A 24,181-nucleotide genomic window follows, 5' to 3' on the forward strand; every position below is an offset into this window, starting at 1 on the left:
CAACTACGGCTGTAATGTATTTTTGCATGGATGCCATCTTATTCTTGTGTGCATTAGCATGCTAACATCAATCAGCACCAGATTTAAAGAACAGATAAAGGTGAAGGGATTAGGTTCACACAAAGGGACATATTGTGCCAATGATGGCACCACTGTAAAAGCCAGGGGATCACTAAATGTCACAATGATTCATCTTGCTATGGCATCACAGTACATTGTATCATGAGCTTTGTCCACTGACTGCACTATGAGACATGGATATTCTCGTTGGACACACTGCTGTATTTTGAGCTTCAATACTGCATAAAAACTGCACAATTTAAAAAATGTTGCCCATCATCCACAATCCTTAAGTCCTTAAATCCTTGACATGAAAATACATGTCATTCTAAAGACATAAACTAAAAAGAGCCACCTCCAAAAACCTGCAGCAGTTTGGTGGCCTTAGGATCTTGTTTGCAGAATATGAGGTCCTGATGATCTCATCAGGCACTGACTTTCAGCCAAAAAGGTCGATTGCACCCTTTGGGTTGGAAGTGAGGTCTTGCCCCGGGTGGCAGAGTTTCAGTATCTCGGGGTCTTATTCACGAATGAGGAAAGGTCGCAGTGTGAGCTTGATAAGTGGATCGGTGCAGCGTCTGCAGTAATGCTCAGGAAGTTGAGCAGGAAGGCACAGCTCTCAATTTACTAGTCAAGTTAGTTTCCTCCATAGGGTGGACTCACCCTTAGAGATTGGGTGAGGAACTCGGTTATCCCAGAGGAGCTTAGACCAGATCTGAAGAAGAGTCACTTGTGGTGGCTCGGGCATCTCATTTGCATGCCTCCCTGGTGAGGGGTTACGGGCATGCCAAGTCACGCTGGAGGGATTATGTGTCACAGATGTCCTGGGAATGCCTCGGTGGCCTCTGGAAGAGTTGGCCAGGGACCTGGAAGTCTGGATTTTTCTACTGAGACTGCTGCCCATGTGACCTACACCTGGATTTGCTGATACAAATGGATGGATGAATGGATTCGGACCTGGCGGTGCCAATACTTTGCCTTGTAGAAGCTTTGGCTTCTTTTTCCATGTGTTTAGATAGTATATTTATGCTTTTTAAAAAACTCGTCTTGTGCATTGTAATATTCTAACATGTCTGAAATAAATAAACATTAATTCATACACATCATGGAAATAATAATGATAATCGTGATTTACTGTGTTTATGGTGCTCTTTTGGTGATGTACAGTGTTGTTTTTGCATCAGAGATTTGCTATAATGACCAGGGGGTTCTATTTTGGTTTCATTAGACTACATTACGTTCCCTTTTGCCCGGTGTTTTTGTTCCATTTTTCTCCACAATTTAGAAGAAGTTATCAACATAAATGAAGCCAGAGTTATGAGAGGATGACCTCAAAATCTGGTAGATTTTATATTTTCTGCAAAACATCTTTTTTTCTGTACTGAATTGTACAGGTTAGGCTATGAATCATATTTTTTGTATAAAGGTTTGTAATAATTTACAGTGGTATCATTTTTCACTAGAAATACTATCACCTTCTCTATCCACAGTAAGTTAAGATACAGTCTCCAATTTTCTTAAGGTGACCAATTTTTACCATCCGCATAACTGAGAGTATATTGGCATTCTGAGTTCGAGACACTCCCTAACCAGCTTCTGGTATTGTTGTGGTGATTGACACCAAAGTGTGGATGCTGTGTGTAAATGCACTTTACAATTTAGTCATGTCATCAGATGTCAGCTGGGATATGCTTGAGCGGCCTGCTACCCTGCTCTATAAATAATGGATGGATGGGTAGTCTTGGAAGTATTAATGTTGACAATAACTTTTTTCAGTTCAGTGTGTCTTCACATTGCAAGAAGGTACTGCTCAGTAAAACTACAAGCAAGATGCTGCAACATCTTCCTCACCCGATCTGAACTAACACGGTGCATGAAACAATAATGCCACAGCACATCAAAACAAAACAAAACAAAAACACAGCTACCCCTATAACATACTGCAAAAAAAGACAACTCCCCACACTATATACTGTATATTTCAGATTCAGTGCTGCTGCATGTGGCAGGCCTGGGAGCCAATTGAACTTCCTGCAACGCCATCGAGAGCACAGCCTGTGTGAAAGTGGCTCAAGACTTATCATTTTAATAAGGCAATTGTGACTGGGTTAAGTGCAGTGTGGAACGAGGTAATAATGATTTTGGCGTAGACTCAGATTAAAGTTGGTGTTAGTCTGTGCTCGGCTGTTAAAAAGCTAATTAAACATGAAAGCTTTGCCAGAGTGATTCAAGCCCCTCTGGTGTCTTCTTTGCTAACTAAACAAAGCCATCACTTGGGTTACCATGCATCACTTATTATGCTGATTTGCAATGCAGATTGAAGTACATATAATCAGTGTGACAATTACAGTATCAAACTGCTATACAAAGTACTATACCATAGTATACCATAGTATACTATAATACTGTATAGCACACCACTACATGATTATTTTGGGAAATACAGACAAAGTACAAGTACATTTTGCTCTGTGAGTACAGTCATCTATGTCATGTCTATATCATTCATGGTTCAAAGTTCATGCCAAGCTAAAACCCAACTCTGAACACTCAAAGTCACTTCCTGTCCGCCACTCATTCTGCTCCCCTAGGCGTTAAATATTTATAGCAACACACACAAGGACACGTCTTATTTATGTCTTAAATTGCTATATTGGGTAATACCAGGGTAAAGGTGAATAGGGGGGTTATTTCATGTCTTTAGGGTTCTGATAATGTTGAAACCCATATTTAGAAGGTTGTAAACAGGTTTACTGTGAACTAAGTATGAAAACATTTCACTTATAATTAAGGAATCTACTGTTCAAATTCACTTTCACGATTGGGTCTGGAACCAGTTAACCACGATAAACAAGGGATTACTGTATCGCCTTTCACATCCATACAACTAAAAAGATACTACGGTGTAATTCTTTTTACAGTTGCATGTCAATTATTTCACGATAACAAAGGTTTAACTTCTGTTATGTAATGACTTTTTCTCCATTATTTCTTATAGAGGAAATTCATTGAAAATCACCAACAAATCAAAGGTCAACCAACCTCCTGGTACAGATTCTGTTTGACCTTTAAGAGTCCACCGTATTATTCTTCCACTTGATTCTATTGTCCGCAATGGAGGCAAACACGGGTGAACTATTATTTTTGGATCCCTAACATTTTGACAGTCCCAAACTAAATTACCATTTCTTACAGAATGTCAAATGAATGTATGATATTATAGCAATTACCTCAACTCTAATCGTTCAATTACATTTTTACTGATATCATTCCCATACTGCTCACAGCCTCTTTGTAGATGGCAATGATGTGATGTGATGCGTGCAGCACAACAACGTAAAGAAAGACATGCCTGGTAGCTTAATTGAAGACTCTCAATTGTCCATAGGCATGGGGGGTGTAGTGGTGACCACGTCTGCCTCACAGAATGTCCATTTGGAACATCTCTGTGTGGAGTTTGCATGTTCTCCCTGTGCTTTTTATGGGCTTTTCTGCTTCATCCAGCATTCTATAAACATGCATGTTGGGCTAATTGGAGACTCTAAGTAGCCCATAGGTTTAATGTGTGTGAATGGTTGTTTGTCTATAATTTTATACTACATGTGCCCAGTGATTGACGAGTCCAGGATGTACCCTACCTTTTGGCCAAAGTCAGCTGGGATAGGCTCCAGCTCACTTGTGACCCAAATGAGGACAAGAAACATTGATTGATAGACAATGTGATTTTTTTTTCAACTTATCGGTAATGTCCATTCAGCCATTTTCTGTACCGCTTATCCTCACCAGAGTTGCAGGCATGCTGGAGCCTATCCCAGCTGTCTTCGGAGGAGACAGGCCACATATAGACAACCATTCACACTCACATTCATACCTATGGACAATTTGGAGTCGCCAATTAACCTAGCATGTTTTTGGAATGTTGGAGAAAAACTCCACACAGATGCCCAAACGGGGAATCGAACCCAGGTCACCTAGCTGTGTGGCCTGCGCTCTATGCACTAATGCCACTATTGCTATGTTTTGTTCCTTGAACTGAACTGTTAATCAGTGCCTATTCAGCCTCCTTCCCCTTGCCAACCTTATTTGTGAATCAATGCGTTTACGTTGAATTGAGTTTGCCCCTACAGCATAAGTGACCGTGAAGTGATGGTGATCACAAAACTGTGTTCTCTTCCAGTGACGCGCTCCTGTTGCTGAGGGAAAACCAGCTGCACCCTCTCCCAGCCCTCTTCAATGTTCTCTCTCTAATGGAACAGCTCAGAGCACCCCTGTCCACCCCTACCGGAGATAAACATTTGGTACATCCCAGCGGTGCCTCTCTTGCTGGCTTGACACTGACTCAGTAGTATCTCAGCAGTCAGTCAGACACACAAGCAAAAGAGGTCCTCAGCGAGCATCGTTTATCTCAGCCTTCTGCTTGCTTCGCATCCCTGATATGACCCTGTTCAGCCCAAGATGTGAGTATATGGCTATGCATTTGTGTCTTCTGTGTCCTTGTGTGTGTTCAGGGATTTTTGCATGAATCACTGTTTTCAAAAAGAAAGAAAATATACATTTAAAACACAAACTCCTTCTTTCACTCCACAGTACCTTCCTTTACTTTTGCATTTCTGCTGCTTTTTATGGCTTTCTTCTTATTTTTACATTGATCTACAATAATGTGATGATATGATATGTGATAGGAGGACTAGAATTTATGATGGGGAAACAAGCCCGACCTGTGTCTCACAATGGCAAGGTCAGCAGACATTCTGTGTTTAAAGGCTCACGACACACTGTTGCAGCCTGTATACTGTATTTAAAGTAGTGCTGGTCCGGGGTGGAATGAAAGCCTTTCTTATTGTAAATCATCACAGTAAAGGCAGTCTTATCGGTGAGCACAATTTATAGAAGAGTTAGAACTTTAATGGACTGAGGAGTAGTGCTCTTCTCAAACAAAGCTATAAAGGATGCAGCAAAAGTGAATTGTAGTGTAAGGTAAAGTTAGATTGTGTCCTGGATATGGATGCTGAATATATTCATGATATGTGCTGGGAATCTAGTTTCATGCGATTAGAATGCTGTTTTGGATATGCTATGTTTGCTGCACTCATGTCATTTTATTGTTCATTTCATATGTGTTGGCTTGGGTTCTTTTTCGCTTGATTTAATGGTAATGTATCACTTTATCATTTAATATTATTAAATGCCATACTACTTACATATGAAGACGTGGAAAAAAATAACTATTCATTTTCATTCATAACTTTTACAGTTTTACTAAGAGGTTTCTCAGCTAATATTATCATACATTATTACATTATAGGTTACTCTATAATTAAATATATATAATATATAATTATATATATACGTATATATAATATGCCAATGCCAGGGGGGTGCAATGGCACGCCAGAGTCGCTTATGCCGGCACCCTGATGCTGCAGCATAATTCCGACTAGAGTCGACAAAACAATATTTGGGTCAGCTGCAAGCTGCAACATGTTATTTCTATGCTCCATTTACAAAAGAAGATAATTGGAAATTATGTAAATGATTAAAGAGCAGGGTTCTAACCACTTCACAAAAAATGAAGCAAGAATGATAACTAGAATGAAAACAGTTTTTTCTTTTTTTTTAATCTGATCACACTGTTATTTCATCTCCCACACATTAGTGACTTCAAAGTGTACAGATTAACAAGCATACAGTTGCAATTTATATCATTTTATGCATGTTAGTGTGTGTAGAATGTGCAGTGGGAGAGAAAAATAAATTTGAGAAAATTCATTAAAGTAAACGCTGCATGTGCACATGCATTTGGCACAAATTATTACTGCTGCCATTTATGTTACTAAATATAATTAAAACCTTCCATCTGCTTGTGCGGTAAAACAAGCAGCTTACATTGACTGGCTCTGACAGGGAAGGAAAGTGGTTTAAGTGTGACCAGGAAAGTAAAATCAGTATTAAAGAGTTCTATTCTGTTCTGCACACATGGCGGTTGCTACCTGATGATCTTCTGAGAGAGTTAGTAAAAGTGATTGACTCCCTCATGTATAGGAGTAGCTATCTCCAGGAAAATTAAAAGCAACCATCAGCTTCGATTAAAACATACAAGTCCATCCATCCACGCATCCTTTGAACCATTATAGTGTATCAAAAGATGTGTTAGTTGAATGGAGAAGTGGAAAACACTCTCAGCACAATACTGGATTCCAATCCATCCATCCATTTTCTATGCTGCTTTATTCTCACCAGGGTCGTGGGGGTATGCTGGAGCCTATCCCAGCTGTCTTATGATGAGAGGCGGATTACACCTTGGACTGGTCGCCAGCCAATCACAGGGCACATATAGACAAACAATCATTCACACTCACATTCATACCTATGGAATGTGGGAGGAAACCGGAGTACCCGGAGAAAACCCACGCACACACGGGGAGAACATGCAACACACACAACTCCACACAGAGATGTCCAAGCGGAGAATGGAACCCAGGTCTTCCCGATCTCCTGACTATGTGGTCTCCATGCTAACCACCAGGCCACCATGTGACCTTTACTTGATACCATGACCATAAAAAGCATTTTAATTGTAGTGTAGCTCCCGTGTTCTAGGCTCATAGCCAATCAATGCAGCAAGTCACAGTTAAAAAAAGAGTTTTTTATTTGTAAGGTGGACCTTTAAGGTGGTCTGTTTGTGTATGTGCGAATAGAAGGACCAGAGGTGAATCTGAGTGAGATGTTTTCTTTTTCTACTGAGAAAAAGCTGCTTTGAAAAACATGCTGCAAAACCATAGTAGCATGCCAATTTTCTGAGAAGTGTGGAGTGAATGTGTGGCTTAACCGTACATGTACCGGATACGCAAAGTGTCATGCCGAGTTTATGTTTATGAGATTCATTCATTTTCTACCGCTTATCCACACGAGGGTCGCAGGGGTGCTGGAGCCTATCCCAGCTGTCTTCGGGCGAGAGGCGGGGTACACCCTGGACTGGTCACCAGCCAATCACAGGGCACATATAGACAAACAACCATTCACACTCACATTCATACCTATGGACAATTTGGAGTCGCCAATTAACCTAGCATGTTTTTGGAATGTGGGAGGAAACCGGAGAAACCACGCATGCACGGGGAGAACATGCAAACTCCACACAGAGATGGCCGAGGGTGGAATTGAACCCGTGTGTGGCCTGCGCGCTAACCATTCGGCCGGGTTGAGATTTATTTATTTTTGACATTCCTTAATTAGCATTAGAAATGTTTGTTTTAATAAAGGCAACATTTTTCATACTCCCATCTTAGCTATCAATAGATGTGCAGGGGAACCTAATATAATTTCTGCAGTGTCATTATTGTCATTTTAATAGGAAGATGTAGGTGTACGTCATATTATTGGGAGACTTTGTTTTCCACCCTAGATTCTGGTTTGTAAGTGCATAATATACGTTTTGACCTTTCATACAATCAGATGAATGATTTCACCATTCTTGTTTCAAGTGGATTTAACAAGGTCCCCATGCAATTGAAGCCAAATTATGATGCATAACAACATCACAGTATTCAGCTTTAATGTATTCAACAAGGAATATTGGTCAGTAAATATGAGTTTAAAACAAGTCATTATATTTTATTTGTTTTTTTGTTGCTGGGCTCTGTAATAGTATAGTCGTTTTCAGTGCATGCGGTGCACATAGGGCTCAGATGTCAGCAATGATGATGCACCAGTGGAGAAACAGAGCAGTCGCCCAGCAGGTCACCTCTGTTAAGCTCCAAAGTGTTGCAAATGTAGCTCTGCTGTGCTGGGCAAAGGCACAGACATGTGTCTTTTTGCACGCATTTGCAAACCACACTTAATTAATTGTTGCTCGCAGCCATTTGAGTGCTGCACTGTGTGAGTGTATGTGCAGTTGGCCAAGTCACACTCCATTCAGCACCCATCTGTCCATGTCTTCCTCTCATCATTCCTCCTTGCAAATCACATTTTAGTACAGCCTAGATACAAAGCTACCAGAGAGTTGTCCCATTGTAACACGCACAGAGGTGTTGGTAAAAGAGAGAGAAACAAAGGAGGGCATTAGTGATGTGAATGACAGGAGACAAAAACAAAGGTGAACAGCTGGCTTGTGATGGCAGGACTAATCAACAGTAAGTGCTGGGAGGTGAATGTGAAGGACAACCTCTGTCAGACTTGGCCACCCCTATAGTCATTAGCATGTTAAATGATGGCAAACAGAATTGTTTATAACAGTGGCCTAACAGTGTCTCTTTTCATGTTAGCATCAGTGCTAAGGGTACTTTTGTCCAGTGCTAGTACTAAATTAGTTGTTAAGTTTTTCAATTATGGAACAAAACAGAAGTCTTAATCTATTGTGAAATGATCACACCATATTTCAATTGTATGAATTTATAAACAGATGGATTTAGGATGTCCACTGAACAGGGGGGGCAGACCTGCCAACATGTACAAATTTATAGTACTCCCAAATACGCTTCTATGCTCTCCATTTTGTCGCATTTTCCTTGTTTTATTTTCAAGTTCAGTCTGTACAGTACATATAAATGAATAAATATTATCAGTTTCCCTAGTATTACAATTCCAGGTGGCACTAAAAAAATTTCTGGGCGGCATGAGAGAAAATAATTAAGAAACACTGCTCAATATAAAAATATATGTGATGTTACACATATCGGGTGGCACGGTGATCCAGTGGTTAGCGTGCAGACCTCACAGCGAGGAGACCAGGGTTCAATTCCACCCATGGCCATCTCTGTGTGGAGTTTGCATGTTCTCCCCGTGCATGCGTGGGTTTTTCTCCGGGTACTCGGGTTTCCTCCCACATTCCAAAAACATGCTAGGTTAATTGGCGACTCCAAATTGTCCATAGGTATGAATGTGAGTGTGAATGGTTGTTTGTCTATATGTGCCCTGTGATTGACTGGCAAAGAAAAAGCGGTAGAAAATGAATGAATGAATGAATGTTACACATATCAGTATTGGTATCAGTGGATATCGGAATGGGAAATTTTGAGTTTGACAATCGTTTGACAATACTGTACTTAACACAGCCCCTTACATCCTTTGCCACTTTCCTCAGTCATTTCAAACTACCCATTCACCAAAACTCAAACTAAATAATTTAAGGCATAACAGTAAGTATCATATTCATATTCTGCTTACTGTGTAACCCTCCTGTGCTTTGTGATGTCTCTCTTACTGTTTCAGTATAACGTTAATGATTGGTTCTTGCTTGCAGACATGAGCATGAGCGGAGAACTCAAGTCAAGTCGCTCCAGGGCACCGAACAAACGGGCCAGCAACAGCACTTACGGGTGAGTGTCAACCACATACGAACACACAGCACACACGTACATGCAAAGACTCCCCATCCCCATGCTGACATAATCTCGTGCTGTGTTATTTGTTGCAGATCTTAATCTGCGTCTCAATTGATTGCTCCACCAGCATTGCAATCGATTAGCATTATTTTTTTAATGGTTCATATCAGCTGAGTACGTAGTATGCTATTGATTTTAGCCAAATGTGCTGTCTGCGCCACTCAGTGTTTTCATCCATCTGCTGAAGTAGTGCACACTTATAATAACGTCTGATTGTGGTTTATTGCTGCTGATTGAATACAGTGATGAGGAGTCGGGATAACGGAGTAAGAAGCGCAGTGTAGTGGACCATACCAGTGTGGGCCTGTTTAGATCCATTCTATTCCGTGTGGGATTTACAGATGTAGTTGTCAAATGTTTTGGCATCAAGCTGATGATGAACATGTGTGTTTATGGCGGTACTTGGGATATCATAAATCATAATATAACAATGGAGGTTAGGTTAATTGGCGACTCCAAATTGTCCATAGGTACTATGAATGTGAATGGTTGTTTGTCTATACTATGTGCCCTGTGATTGGCTGCCGACCAGTCCAGGGTGTATCCCGCCTCTCGCTCGAAGACAGCTGCAATAGCCTCCAGCATAGTGAGGATAAGCGGCTGATTGAGTCTGATTGATAAGTGTGGGTCAAAATCGGATGACAAAATCATTAGCCAATCATACTGATCCTATTATAAAGTATAATTGCAATGTTTTTCTGTGACATACACCTTCTATTTTTTAAGCTGAACGTAACATAATAGGGAGTGTGCTACTCACAACCATGAATACGTCCCTGAAAAGAAAAATGTTGGAAAAAAATCGAGTTTAAATCTGAATGGACATATTCCGTTGCCTTCACTGACACTGGGTTACTCACCCATGTGCTTGATTTGTGCAAAGACAGTAAAGGACAGGAGTAATAGAATAGCAACAAACATCACCAGTTGGCAAATTGATGACATTAATTCAGCGCAAGCATTGCCTGTGATGAATCGAGTGATATAACTGATATTGAACAGCACTGATATGCAGATATGTGAACTATGATGTGCTTTTTTTATGTTAAAGTCACCCACGTCTGGTTTAATTTTACACAAATATGGTAATGACTCAAAAAAGCCTCCATAGTTCAGTGTTTAAATGATTTCAAAGTAGGCCTGTGCACTTTTGTCAGTTGAATAGATGCTCTGATATTTCTATGAACGTTTCTTTCATGTATTCTCCATCTGCAAACTGCTTCCACCTCCTCACCATCTCATGTGCTGCAGGGTACTTTTCAGAAATGTTTTTCAACATTACATTTTTTGTTGTTTGCACTAAAGGCAAACAATAGGTCTATTCAGAATTAAAGTATTTTCTTCTGAGAATTGTCTTTTTAGAGACTTATTCATGGGTAGCACACTCAACAAGACGTCTTTTATGTGTTTCACTTGCCTTGCCCATCCAACCAGAAGTCAGAATTAGTCGAGATGCATTCACAGACTTGTGGTGAGCCTTCAACCTCTTCCAAAATGCACATTCCTCCACTTGAAGAGCACTGGATTCTAACACAGTGACTAATAAAATATATTCATTACAAATGTATTTTTTGGTGGTTATCAACTGTAAGGTTTGGGCATGTATGAAAGCTTTGTTGTCATTGTAGTCAAGACGGGAGACAAGACAAGACTATAAAATATTGTAATGCCAGTGGAATGACGATGAGGCTGGATGACTGTGCACAAATCAGCCTTTTATTGGTGTCTAACAAGCAGCCCTGTATAACTTACATAAATATGCACTCCACTTGTCAATGCAGCTCGTCTTCTCTTTTGGGCTGCCTCTAATTAGCAGACAAACACTTTAGACCACTTCTATCTTCTTCTGGAGCCTATCCCAGTTGACTTAGTTCGGGAAAAAGACGGACTACATCCTGGACTGGTTGAAAGTCAATCACAGGACACATAAAGACAGTCAACCATTCACACCCACATTCACACCGAGTGGGGACTGAATCCATGCAACTTAAGTCAGATGAGTCAACCACTCGATCATCAATGACCAGAATATGAAAACAGATAAATGACTATGTTTTCTGACCTAATTTTTCTCCATATGTGCATATCTTTATTTATTTCCCATTCTCTGGCCAAAGTAACACGTGCATGTGCAAGCAATAGTTAGTTTTGGTTTTAATTTCTCCTTTATCAATATCATCAATATGTCAGAGGGACATCGGGATAGACAGGTTCCACTGTGGCTATCAAGATGGGGAGCAGAGCAGGCCCCGCCTGGTGAGTTTAAGTTCTCAAAGGGCAGGCTTACATTTTTGTAAAGCCATCTAATAAACTTTTTATTGGGTCCTAAAAAAGAACACCTATATTTATATGCAACAATATGTAGATGGCTGCAAAACGGTAATAACAGTTGCATATGTAAACTGTTAATAATGTCACTATTGGAAGCTGTGATTACTCTGTTGACATGATGTACACATTGTACACCATGTGTATTTGGTACCTGGGCCTTCAATAGGGACTTCACCGGACAAAAAGTTGTTGGCAGATACTGTTAAAAAGTTAAAAAGTAAAGTTAATAATAATAAAAATATATTTACACTCAGTCTTTACGGTGAACGAGTGGTTAGCGCGCAGACGCCTGGGTTCGATTCCCTGCTCAGGCCATCTCTGTGTGGAGTTTGCATGTTCTCCCCGTGCATGTGTGTTTTTTTTCTGGGTACTCCGGTTTCCTCCCACATTCCAAAAACATGCTAGGTTAATTGGCCACTCCAAATTGTCCATAGGTATGAATGTGAGTGTGAATGGTTGTTTGTCTATATGTGCCCTGTGATGGGCTGGTGACCAGTCCACGGTGTACCCGCTTCTCGCCCAAAGACAGCTGGGATAGGTTCCAGCATACCAGCGACCCTCACGAGGGTAAGAAAATGGATGGATGGATATTTACACTCACCAGAGATGTCAGCCTGGATGTACGTACATAATATCATATATCATTCAAAATGTGAGAATATCCAGTGGGGTACCTTATGGTTGTCAGCCACCATACACGTGTAGCTGTGTCTGTAGTCATCTTAGCTACAGCACCCTCTTTAAACCGCATCCCATGTCCACGAGCCAGTCACATTCCCACACAAGCTGCAAAAATAGTGAGTTGCCAGTGAATGTTGAATAATTAAAAGATACATTCAAATACAGGCTTTCTCCCTGGGACACTAACATTCCAAAGAGATCAATAAAACAAACAGTACAAGAAAAATAATATTAACAGATGTAATAACTTGTTTGCCCGGAGCTTAACGAGCGCATCTCATTAGCATCCTGTGCTTCCTCAGAACTGGGACTCCGCATATGTTTGCAACTCCCAAATAAACACGGATAGTTTCATATCGCTGGCAGCTCAATTACATGTACCTACGTGTAAATATTACAGGCTGACACGTGCTATATATATCATATCCCAAACATGTCTTTAGAGCAGTTGATCCTGCCAGGCTCCTACCTCCTCTGTCACCCAGTCTCAGACCATCTCTGCCCCCCCACAACTCTATTTGCCCATTCCTCCATGTTGTTATTCAACGGTGTGCAGTCATGCATTAATGAGGTTAGTCACACAACATCCACACACACACACACACACACACACAACAAACTACCACAACTGGGACACACCTGAGGTATCAGCCGTGATATATACAGCCTGAACCCGCCTGATAATTCATACAGATGACATGGATTTAAAGCAGAATAGGTAGACTTTCTGGAAGTTTTAAGTTCAACTGCAATCTTTTTTTTTTTTTTTTTTTTAATACGGTGCACCCCTAGAAAATTGTAATATTATCATGCACCCGCCTTACAAAAGTAAGTCATAACCCCGGGGTCACACTGGATCGCAGCTCCAGCTCCGGCTGCGTCAGCTGTACGGCAGGTTCAAGTTCTAACTTTTTTGCAATCTATTTTACATGTGCCTTTACATAACTGCATATCCACATATATATGTATATATATATTTAGGTCATGCATGCAAAGTTAAAAACATTTCAAAAAGTCAGTTTGTCCAGCCATGTATAATGTCAATGTAATCTTTTTAAAAGTAATAATGTGACTATGTCTGATTCTCATGAGTATCATGTATTGTCTCATCAGTTTATTTTGATCCAACTATCCCCGTCTGGGTGGTCTAATTGTAATTAGTTTTACTTTTTATTACTGTAATTTGCACTTCTCCAACCGGAAAAGGACTGTACCACCATATGTTTCATTCATTAACACATTCTAACTTTTATATTATCATGGTCATGATTGACTGAGATAAACCACAGAGAGATTTATCTTTCCCCCATAATCACTCCTTCATAGCTCCCCTTTGGCCACTTGCTCCAGCCTCACCCTGATAATATAAAGGTTTTGTCATCGTTTATTGTCCATGTGTCTCACACACACCCAGGTCATGATGCCCCAGCTGTGGGAAGAAGGATAAGCAGGCCTAATGTTTCACAGCCCAGATGCTGGTGTAGCCTCCGTGTGCTCAGTGCACCACTACAAAAGCTGTTGTACGGAAAGGTTCAGATGCTCTGGTGGAAGTGTGCCTTGGTGTGTCTGTGATAATCACTGACTTGGAAACTGCAGGTTAAATGTGAAGACACAGAAAAGTTGAAGTTATAAATATTTCTGGTTGAGCATATTACTTTTACACATTTATGGTTTTACAAATACAGTAACGGTGGTTGTCGTTAATAGTTTAATCTATTTTTACACAACAAAGGCAAAATGATGGGACAAATTATTCTCTTTCAATGATCTCCGATGAGAAATATTGTTTTGAACATATCAGAGGTCCACCAAATTGTTACACAACAGGAACTCCACTGTATTTTTAACTGCATAATTGGTCTGTAATGATTTCAGTCTTTTTTGTCTATCTTTCCATGTCATTACAGTTTTAAAGGCAAGATTAGAGGGCTAAAATATATCTTCTAGATACAAAACAGTCATTATTTTAGGTCACATTCTTTTTGAATCCTTGTAGTCGTAGACTTGGCAGTAGAATAAAGGTTTATTTTGCCATACAAAAGAGACATAGAAAATAATGATGAGGTGGCCATGAGTGGCAGAGCATCCTGCTGCCTGGAATTTGGGTGCACATGTTTCATCCGCTCATGTGTTGGAATTATTGGAGAGGTTGTTCATGGAGGACTGTGAGTTAGGATGGAAACCAGGCAGCGGGCCCATCTGCTACAAAAGCTCAGAAAGGTTAAAGGTGGGGCAGGATTGATGGAGGTATCATCGTATGGATTGTGCAACACTGATGCATGTTCCATCAGTGGGCCACAAATCACAGGCTAATCTAATGGCAGACATTACAAAGCTCCATAAGACACGTGTAAGCTTTCACAGCTTTCAAATAAATAATTCTAGTGTATTACAATACATGCATGTCACCATGAGCACAAATTAGCTATCAGCTGTCACTTTATATGTTAGCTTAACCACATGGAGCTATATGGCCGGAACCGTGAAAATAAAGACCCGCAACAATAAAACTAAATCCAGTCAAGGTTAAGTATGGCCAACATTTGTTTGAAGTTTAATATGCAGATTTTCACAGCTTAAGAGTCAAATCTTACTCCATTTCACGTCTTCCCGTGCAATGCATGTCACTTATTTTGACATATTATACTGGCTGACATATGTAAACCCACCTAAAATGAGGAAAAATGCAAAGGGCAAGAATCAGACAGCAACTGAGGTCAATCTGCCTGTCTGGACAACATCAATCTGCTGCAACATTGCAACATTGACATTGCTTTGATTGTCACGTAACAGCTGAGGTTTCCATGTGTCCTGACTCCCACATACAGAAAAAGCTGTACACACAACATAAATGACTAGGAAATTATACTGTGAAAAATATACTACTGTATGCAGACTCAGATACATACTTTTTAATATTAAAGCTAATGTGAGTCACAGAAAAATAAATTATTCTAAAAGTAATAGTAGGCATACTGTTTACTGTTAGTTTGTTTTGTGGTTAATTGCATTGACTGTTTCCTCATTGAATATCTAAAGCGAGACCGCTGAGTTGATGTCTTCATCCTGACAAAATCGAAGTTAAATGAAGTGTATCTTTATGTATTGTCAGGAGAAAACAAGGGAAATATTTAATTGAAAAAATCTTTCATAGGCTGCACGGCGTTCGAGTGGTTAGCGCGCAGGCCACACAGCTAGGAGACCTGAGTTTAATGCCCCCCTAAGGCATCTATGTGTGGAATTTGCATGTACTCACCGCGTGTGCATGGGTTTTCTCCGGGTACTTCGGTTTTCCTCCCACATTCCAAAAACATGCTAGGTTAATTGGAGACTCCAAATTGTCCATAGGTATGAATGTGAGTGTGAATGGTTGTTTGTCTATATGTGCCCTGTGATTGGTTGGCGACCAGTCCAGGGTGTACTTGACTGAGCCACCTAAAACAAAACAGTTCAACCCATACACCGTAATTCAACATAACCTAATAGTTTATTGCAACTGTTATGAAAAGGAATATGTAGTCACCTATGCACACACAATCATACAAGCTAACCCTGCTAGCTTCTATTCACGTCCTGGAAGAAGAGATCCAGCCAACTTGCGCCATTATTTATCACAAATTCAGCCTGTTTAGGTCGGAAGGGGATTGTTCAGTGTTTAGAATGATTTTGTGCCACGACTGATCGGTTCGCCCAGTAAATACTTCCCCACACATATGCTCCTTCTCTTCATGATGACAACATTTCATTCATCTTATATACGTACGTATATCCACCACAGTGCAGAGTCATCAACTCGGCTTGTTTACATTTAGCATTTCTACCAGTATATGTCATGTTCTTATCCTTGGAGGAATCTATATCGGTATATTTTGTCACACACCTCTTTCCCCTTTTCCCGCATGAGCTGAACAGAACAAAACTTCACATGTAATTCTGCATGCGTTACAATTTGTCTGTTAAATAAAAAGTGCACCGCTGTGCTTGGATGTAAACACTTACATGAATGTAATCAGTTGAGCTCATTTGTCTGAAAAGGTTTCGATTAAGATAACAAACATGGCGCTGAGAGAAAGAATCAACCAATGAAGAACAGTCTGATGTCTGTCGGATTAGCTTCAAACTACCAACTTCTTTGAACTATACTTGAATACTATTTATTTAATGGACATGCATCACGGCTGTCCATTCATGTTTGACAGTCTACATATACCTTATTATAGGATTTAATACGCCACCTCACACGTATATGTTTGTGGCCGCTGCAACAATCAAAGCACTTCAGGTCTCTGATGCAAACGGATCCCTGCAGGCTTCTCAAGCGCCATCCTCAAGCAGATGCATTTCAGTGTTTTTTTTTTTTTTTTGCTTGTGTACTGACAAAAAATAACAACAAATGAGCTGTCAAATCAAAGCAGGCGCTACACTTTCCTTAAATTTCAGCATTCATCTCCTCACCTGGTCCCTGCAGCAGCCGACTCTCTTTGTACGGATGCAGATGACTTCCTCTCTGCAGTTCTAGACGATGTGTGGGCAGTAGTGAAGGTAAAGGTCAGGGCAGTCACAAGTGGATGTACTGCTGGAGAAAAGGTCACCATGCAGGGGGAAAAAAGGGAGCGGTGTACATCTTCTGGTTTCACTGAACCGCAGAAACGGCAGCGGTGAGGCAGCTCGGAGGAAGAAAGGATCAAGTGATATGACGGAGACATGATGCTAGGGAGAGATAAGGTCATGAGTCAGACTGGAGCTTGGTGGAAGCGAGGAAAGATGGTGCCGATGCTGTGGGGAAAACATTCATTTTTTTAGCTGCTGTAGTGTCACAGTTCTTCTTTTTAAGACGAGATAAGGTCCAGGGTGTACCCCGCGTCTCGCCCAAAAACAGCTGGGATAGGTTCCAGTATACCCGCAACCCTAGGGGTACAGAAGATGAATGGATATATTATAATGCTACAATATAATGATACAATTTCTTAAAAGTAAAAAGTAGCAAAAAGTAACAAATAGTCTAATTAGAATGTTGAAATGTTCATTCATTCATTTTCTACCGCTTTTCCTCACAAGGGTCGCGGGGGTGCTGGAGCCTATCCCAGCTGTCTTGGGGCGAGAGGCGGGGTACACCCTGGACTGGTCGCCAGCCAATCACAGGGCACATATAGACAAACAACCATTCACACTCACATTCACCGTGCCGCCTGGATGAAATGTTCATTTTCAAAATATTTCAATGAACACCCTCTTATTTACGTACTAATCATTACTCAATATAATGTTATTTTGCATATTTTCAGCTTATTTCTACTTTAAAATAAACACACCAAATGTTTTTTGTAAGCGATCTGTTGATGTGTCGAGCCTGATGAGCTATCACGGCTTATCACCCCTAAAGCTGGTTACCCCTCTAATGAAGTCATCTCTTTCCCAACTGATTAACCCACACTGGAGGCAGAAAAGACGAGTAAGAGAAACAGGTGGGGAAGAGCAAAGGAGGCGGAGGAGGCCTAAGTAAAGGGACACGGCGCACAGGCGTGAAAGATAGATGAAGTGTAGTGCAGGGGGCAAGTGTGAAACAATTGAAAGAGGAGTAGATAGGGGAGAAAAATGCAGAGAGCAATAGAAATAACGGTTGGGGAAAGTGAGGGGTGAAGAAAGCAAAGCATGGAGGGGAAAGCAAGTGAGCAGTGCGCTGCGTGTCATTGGCCCCCCTGGCGCGAACAATCCATCTCAAATTGATCTTCCAGCTCGGCCCAGCAGGGCATTCCGAATCAATCTCAAATTGATCTCTGTGCCAGAGGTCGGGAAAACTAGCAGTGGAGCTTATCAGAAATATAGTGGTGCTGGGAGGATCTGACAGGGAAACTTATCACACTGCACAACAGGAAATGGGCTGTGAGCCCCCGGGGTAGCAAGAGGGTGAGCCTGCACCCTGTGCACAAACAGACACACACGCACGCACACACAACTACACTGTCACGATCACACACAGATTCAATGTCTCTGCATGTGCCGAATACAAACATACGCATGCACCCCCACCCCCCAAAGCGGCTATGCTGTGCACACATGCATCAGTACACACACACAGAAGGCATCGGTACACACCTAGGGGCAATGTCAAAAAAACAGACTTAAAGGCATGTCTATACACTTTAAGGTGTGATTTGAAGCCTGGAGCGCGTAATGACTTTTAACACATTTAATGTGTCCTCACTAAGTCTGTGTGAGGGACTTCAGGAAGGACAATCAATACTTGCATTTAGATGGTGAGTTAGCTTAGAGGGGCAATGTGTCTCTCCAGGCCCAGTCAATGTAAACCACATAAGCTCGAGTCCAAAAGGGAATTTAAACCAAATTGTATCATCTATTGCAGCACTCTAAGGATAAAGATTATTTCTATTTACTCAATTGTTTGGAGTTTTTACTTATTTTTTAGCTGTTTTTGCTTTAAGATGCAGAAAAAAGCAGTGTGTGAACACTGTACAACCAGGGCATGCAAACAGTAATTCAAATTTCAATTTTGAAGACAGATTGCTTGCCTCACCTCTTATATGTTTGTGAGCATGCAGTGAGGAGAGTGTGAGTGTATCCGTACATGGAGAGACAGCAAGAGGATTTTCTGTGGCCCGGAATGGCAAAAACTCTTTGTCAGCACTGAAGTGTAATGGAAGTTAACCTCACGTTAGGGGAGAGTGTAGAATAAGCAGTACAAGGGTGACTGTGTGTGTTTAGCCCAAGGAAAATAGAAAAATATCAATTCTGTTGTTCTCCTGTGTCTACTTATGAATGTTTAAGCGAAATCGTGTAGGCATGTTGCAGTGTCTTTCTGGGATGCATAAATCATCTCCCAGGTGATTTATGCATTTATTTATTTATTTCCATTTTTTTTTGTTCATGCATCATAAATGATTCTGCACCATTATATGACATGCTGACAGTTAGACACTGGTAGGCTTCATCATCCAACACACAGGTTTCTGCCCTGTATTTGTTCAGAAAATTTGCATTTTTTATTAGGCAACAGTGGAACCTCGATTAGCGTAATAATCCCTTCCAGAGGGTCTGACTCAAACCAAAACATACTCGAATCGAATAAATGTTTCCCATATGGAATAATACAAATCCAATTAATCTGTTTAGTTAACAACAAAACATTTTATAGTATTCCAATTACAGTTTTACATAAAGGAAACAATTGAAAATGCACATACGTAAATACGTACATGTAAATGACAAATCGCTTGTACCTTGCTTAAAAACTTAATTGTTGACTATAAGGCAGACGAGCGATGAGCAAAGATCTGGATGAACACCACCTTTGTGTTTTGCGTCGTTACCAAAGTGCTGGCACTTGCAACTTTCTTTGTCTGCATTGTCGGATATTTTTGCAATAAGAAAAGCAGAGACTTGTGGCATAGCTGTGTTAGTTAGCAAAGAACTAGTCAACTAGTCAACCACCTCATAGCCAGGCGACGGACCTGCGGCACAGTGACTTCCATTTCTGGTTTCCATGTTAACAGACTGTCAAAAGGGATGTTTTGTGATAAACACACATTAAGGACACAGTTGGACTCACGCAGTCTATTAATAACATGACAAAATGTATGTCATGTTATATACTAACCAGGAAATGTTGGCATTTTTGCATACATTTTCACTGTAATCAGAAAAATATCACAATCACTGGGTGTGTACACTAACTGTGGTGTCACAGTACATTTTTTATTTGTTATTTGTAAAGTTGAATATAACATACAAACAATCTCTATCATAAATAGAGTGGTGAAATACTTAGGGCTGGGCAATATGAACCAAAACACATATTCCAATATATGTATGTTGACTATCAATACATGATGTATAGCCCGATATTATTTTCACAAATATATATATATATATAACGTCAGCTGGGATAGGCTCCAGGTCACCTGTGACCCTGAAAAGCATGAGTACAATGGATGAATATATGAATATGAATTCCATGTAATTCAATAGGCCTGTAGTCAGTTTTCCCCTTCCTTCCCAAAGGGGTTCCCAGCCTGGCCTGGTGGTTGGAAACCTCTTCTCTCCAGCAGTAAGAGTGAGGAAGATTCTGGATGGTTGTTGACTAAGCCAGCAAATGTTAGCTGAGGTTAAACTTTTGTCCAGTGAGACCTCCGTCTTCCGGCTGATTGAGCAAATGTCAGTCCTGTCTGTCACTCTTAAAACCCGAAAAGACTCTCGTGAGGAAGTTTGTGAATGACAGCATGTTGTTTGCCCACCACTGATGGAATGTGATTTTGTAGGACATACACACACGGAAATGCACACACTCTCAGAGCTTTTATATTTGGTTTGACAGTGTCTTGTCTTTTCTACTTTCCTTTTGCTGGTGAAAAAAGAAGTTAATTTTAGCTCGTTGTCGTCATGCTGCTTTGCCCTTCACGCTGCTACGATGAAATGACTTGTAGCTTTTGATTCTCCAATAATTTCAGGACAACAGCAGAGTTCAACCCATGACACTCGAGCAAGGGCCTGACAGAGATGAAAAGGCTACAAGGATTAATTACTCCAGGCCTTCTCCAGTAACCTTTTAACTTTGGGCTCTGAGTCAGTTTGGATGGCGATGTAGCGTACCTTTTCTGCTCAGGCTCTTTTGGTGAATAATGGGAAGCTGCACGCGCAAAGGTTGTCACTTGTCACCTTCCTGCTGTGTAATGTAGATAATTAGCACTAAATACATATCTCAAACCCTGAAATTGTACAATTACTGCTCCTTGTGAGACCTTTTGTCTTTCGTTTTTTGATGAATGACAGAGGGCTGCAGTGGTTGACCCCCCCTCCCCCCATGCACCCCCACCCGCTCCCACCCACTCAAAGGGCAAACATCATAAACGGGCAGACGAAATGTTAACCAGCCTCAGTTTCCTGTCCTTTATACACAATAGAAATAAACAGAATGACTTGAAACATCAGGAAAGTTGCATATAAGGAAGTGAAGGATAATAAATAAATGATATAAATAATAATAAATAAACCTCTTCACATTAAAAGAACATTCATTCATTTTCTACCACTTATCCTCACGAGGCACCTATCCCAGCTGTCTGGTAGCCAGCCAATCGCAGGGCACATATAGACAAACAACCATTCACACTCACATTCATACCAAAGGACAGTTTGGAGTCTCCAATTAACCTAGCATGTTTTTGGAATGTGGGAGGAAACCGGAGTACCCGGAGAAAACCCACGCATGCACGGGGAGAACATGCAAACTCCACACAGAGATGGCCGAGGGTGAAATCGAACTTGGGTCTCCTAGCTGTGTGGCCTGCATGCTAACCACTCGTTCACCGTGCAGCCATTAAACGAACATGCCACATAAAAAAAAAATAAAGTATACCTACAGCCTACAGAAAATGAACTAATCACTTCTTCTACCTATCCCTAATTACCGTATGATTAACTACCAGCTGTTGAATAACCATTTGTGCATAATGATCAAGGAAACTAAAATTATGAACATCATCCTGAAAAGTGCGGACTGACTGATTAAAATTATACCTTTCACCAAGGACCTGATCTATCTCCAGACTTTAAATATCCTCTGCACTGTTATTTTCAACCAGCATGATTCAGCGGATGACACCTTCACAATCATGGAGCCTGGATAAGTCATTCCTGTCCTTGTCCTGTGTACTTCTGGCAGGACTGAGTCAGAAAGGTTTTCCTTCACTTCATTTATTAGTCTCCGTTAGTGATGCCCTTGTGCTTGACTTTATTCAATGTATATAATATTCTCTGGGGGCCGCATGGTGGCCTATAGTGGTTGCCATTCTCTGTTGGAACATCTCTATGTGGAGTTTGCATGTCCTCCCCGTGTGTGGATTTTCCCGGACTTCCTCCTACATTCCAAAAATATGCAATGTGAGGTTAATAGGAGACTCCAAACTATCCATAGGTGTGAATGTGAACAGTTGTTAATCTATATGTGCTCTGCAATTGGCTGGTACCCCGCCTCTCAAACATCTGGAATAGGCTCCATCATACATGTGACCTTTGTAAATATACAGTGGAATAGAAGCATGGCAAATAGATGGATGGAAAATCTATGCATATCAATGCAGACGTCAGATCATCTGCATATAGACATCCTTGATTCACTTATAGCAGCATTGTGTATATGGAATACACTATTTACATTTAATAGGTGCAACGTTTGTCACCCAGGTGTTGTGATAGATGCACAAAGTGAAACCTCTTGTCAGTGTTTGGTAGAGATAAGGGAGGAAAACAAAAACGCATGCGCATGTCGAGGTTGGCAAAATAATCGACCTAGTTTTTATTTATCATGCGAATAATTGATTTATTGATAATTGCAACAGGTCTAATTGCAATCCACACAATTTCCCTCCCGCAATGGATGGATGGATGGGTGAAAGGCCTTGGTTCAGTCAACAAGCTCTTTGATTTCAATAAGCAGTTTTAAATTATCAATAATATTAAGTAGTTTTCATACGCTTGACAATCAAATGTGCATAGTAATTACTTTATATTGCATCCCGTCAGCGTGGCTCATCATTAGCATCTAAATGAAGCTAAAGTCTGAAGCAAAGTTGCCAACTAAGCTGGTCGGGGTGAGGTTTAATGTTGTATGAAATGATAATCATAACACCACTCCACTGTATTTGCTATTATAATATTTCAACTCTTTAAGTGACCTCAGGTGCACACATGGGTTTTATCTATTTAAAGTGTGTCAAAAATGTTCCAAGTTTCCTCATCATTTTGGATCAGCTCTACTGGGTTGAACTGTTTAACTGCTGGCTCCTCAAATGGACTTGTTTCCGTATCGAATTAAACAAGGATGTAAGCCCATCACGGAGGTTGTGTTTTTGCCGGTTTTAATCTGTTTATCTGTTATTTGTTTGTGTTCAAAATAACTTCAAAGGTTCTAAATGGATTTGGAAGAAATTTTCAGAAATGGGATATGGAAAAACTGATAACATTTTGGGGGTGTTCCATATCACTGCCTGGATCCAGTACATTTTTAAAGCATTCTTTAATATTATGAGCTAGTGCTTCTTTGCGATAAATCTTACACACTGGAAAGCCTTCCGTTTTTAAATGGTGCCACATTTGGAAGGAACATGCATTTGTAGGATGAACAGAAGAGCTGAGTATGTGGGATGCGTCCATGAAAAATGTGCGATATCTTCTCTGTAAAACAGCTTACTCTGCCATGGATTCTTGTTTAACGTTTGGTAGATTGGATGGTTTAATTTTGCGGAAAGCACACATATTGGCAATCTAACAGTTTATTAGTTTATTGTCATTGGCTGGCAATCAGTCCAGGGTGTACCCCACCTCTCGCCTGAAGACAGCCGGGATAGGTTCCAGCAGCACCGCGACCCTCGTGAGGATAAACGGTAGAAAATGAATGAATGAATGAATGAATGAACATAGTCAATATGGTGCATGCCATACCAGTCGTAGGTAAAGGCACTTTTGAAAGTGTTCTCCTGGTGATTTTGCATACCCTTAGTGGGATTATCGGTGATGTGTTCATCAAGATTTTAATAACTATGGTATTTTCATTTCAAACTAAAGTAAACAAATTCAGTTCAAATAGGTCTTGTGTAATTGGTCCATTAAATTAGTGACTTTTGTTAAGTTGCGTCAGTTGTGTGCAGATGGACTCAAGCCATGCAGAACAATCAGACATTATTCCACTTTAAACTGTGCCTCCAGAAGGA

At 40.6% G+C, this 24,181-nt stretch overlaps 1 protein-coding gene across 1 annotated transcript in view; it reads left to right on the forward strand.

The window, feature by feature from the left end:
* The first annotated feature begins 4,381 nt into the window (after positions 1-4,381).
* LOC131139818 (heterogeneous nuclear ribonucleoprotein C) overlaps positions 4,382-24,181 on the forward strand; it is a 35,946-nt gene continuing 16,146 nt past the window's right edge. The window contains exons 1-2 of the mRNA XM_058089722.2: positions 4,382-4,517; positions 9,302-9,377. Coding sequence (XP_057945705.1) covers positions 4,496-4,517; positions 9,302-9,377 — 98 coding nt within the window. The 5' untranslated portion in view covers positions 4,382-4,495. The remainder of the gene's footprint in view (positions 4,518-9,301; positions 9,378-24,181) is intronic.

The sequence above is a fragment of the Doryrhamphus excisus genome, linkage group LG13, assembly GCF_037039965.1.
Source record: "Doryrhamphus excisus strain RoL-2023G ecotype Guam linkage group LG13, RoL_Dexc_Guam_v1.1, whole genome shotgun sequence".
In the NCBI taxonomy this organism is placed as follows: Eukaryota; Metazoa; Chordata; class Actinopteri; order Syngnathiformes; family Syngnathidae; genus Doryrhamphus; species Doryrhamphus excisus.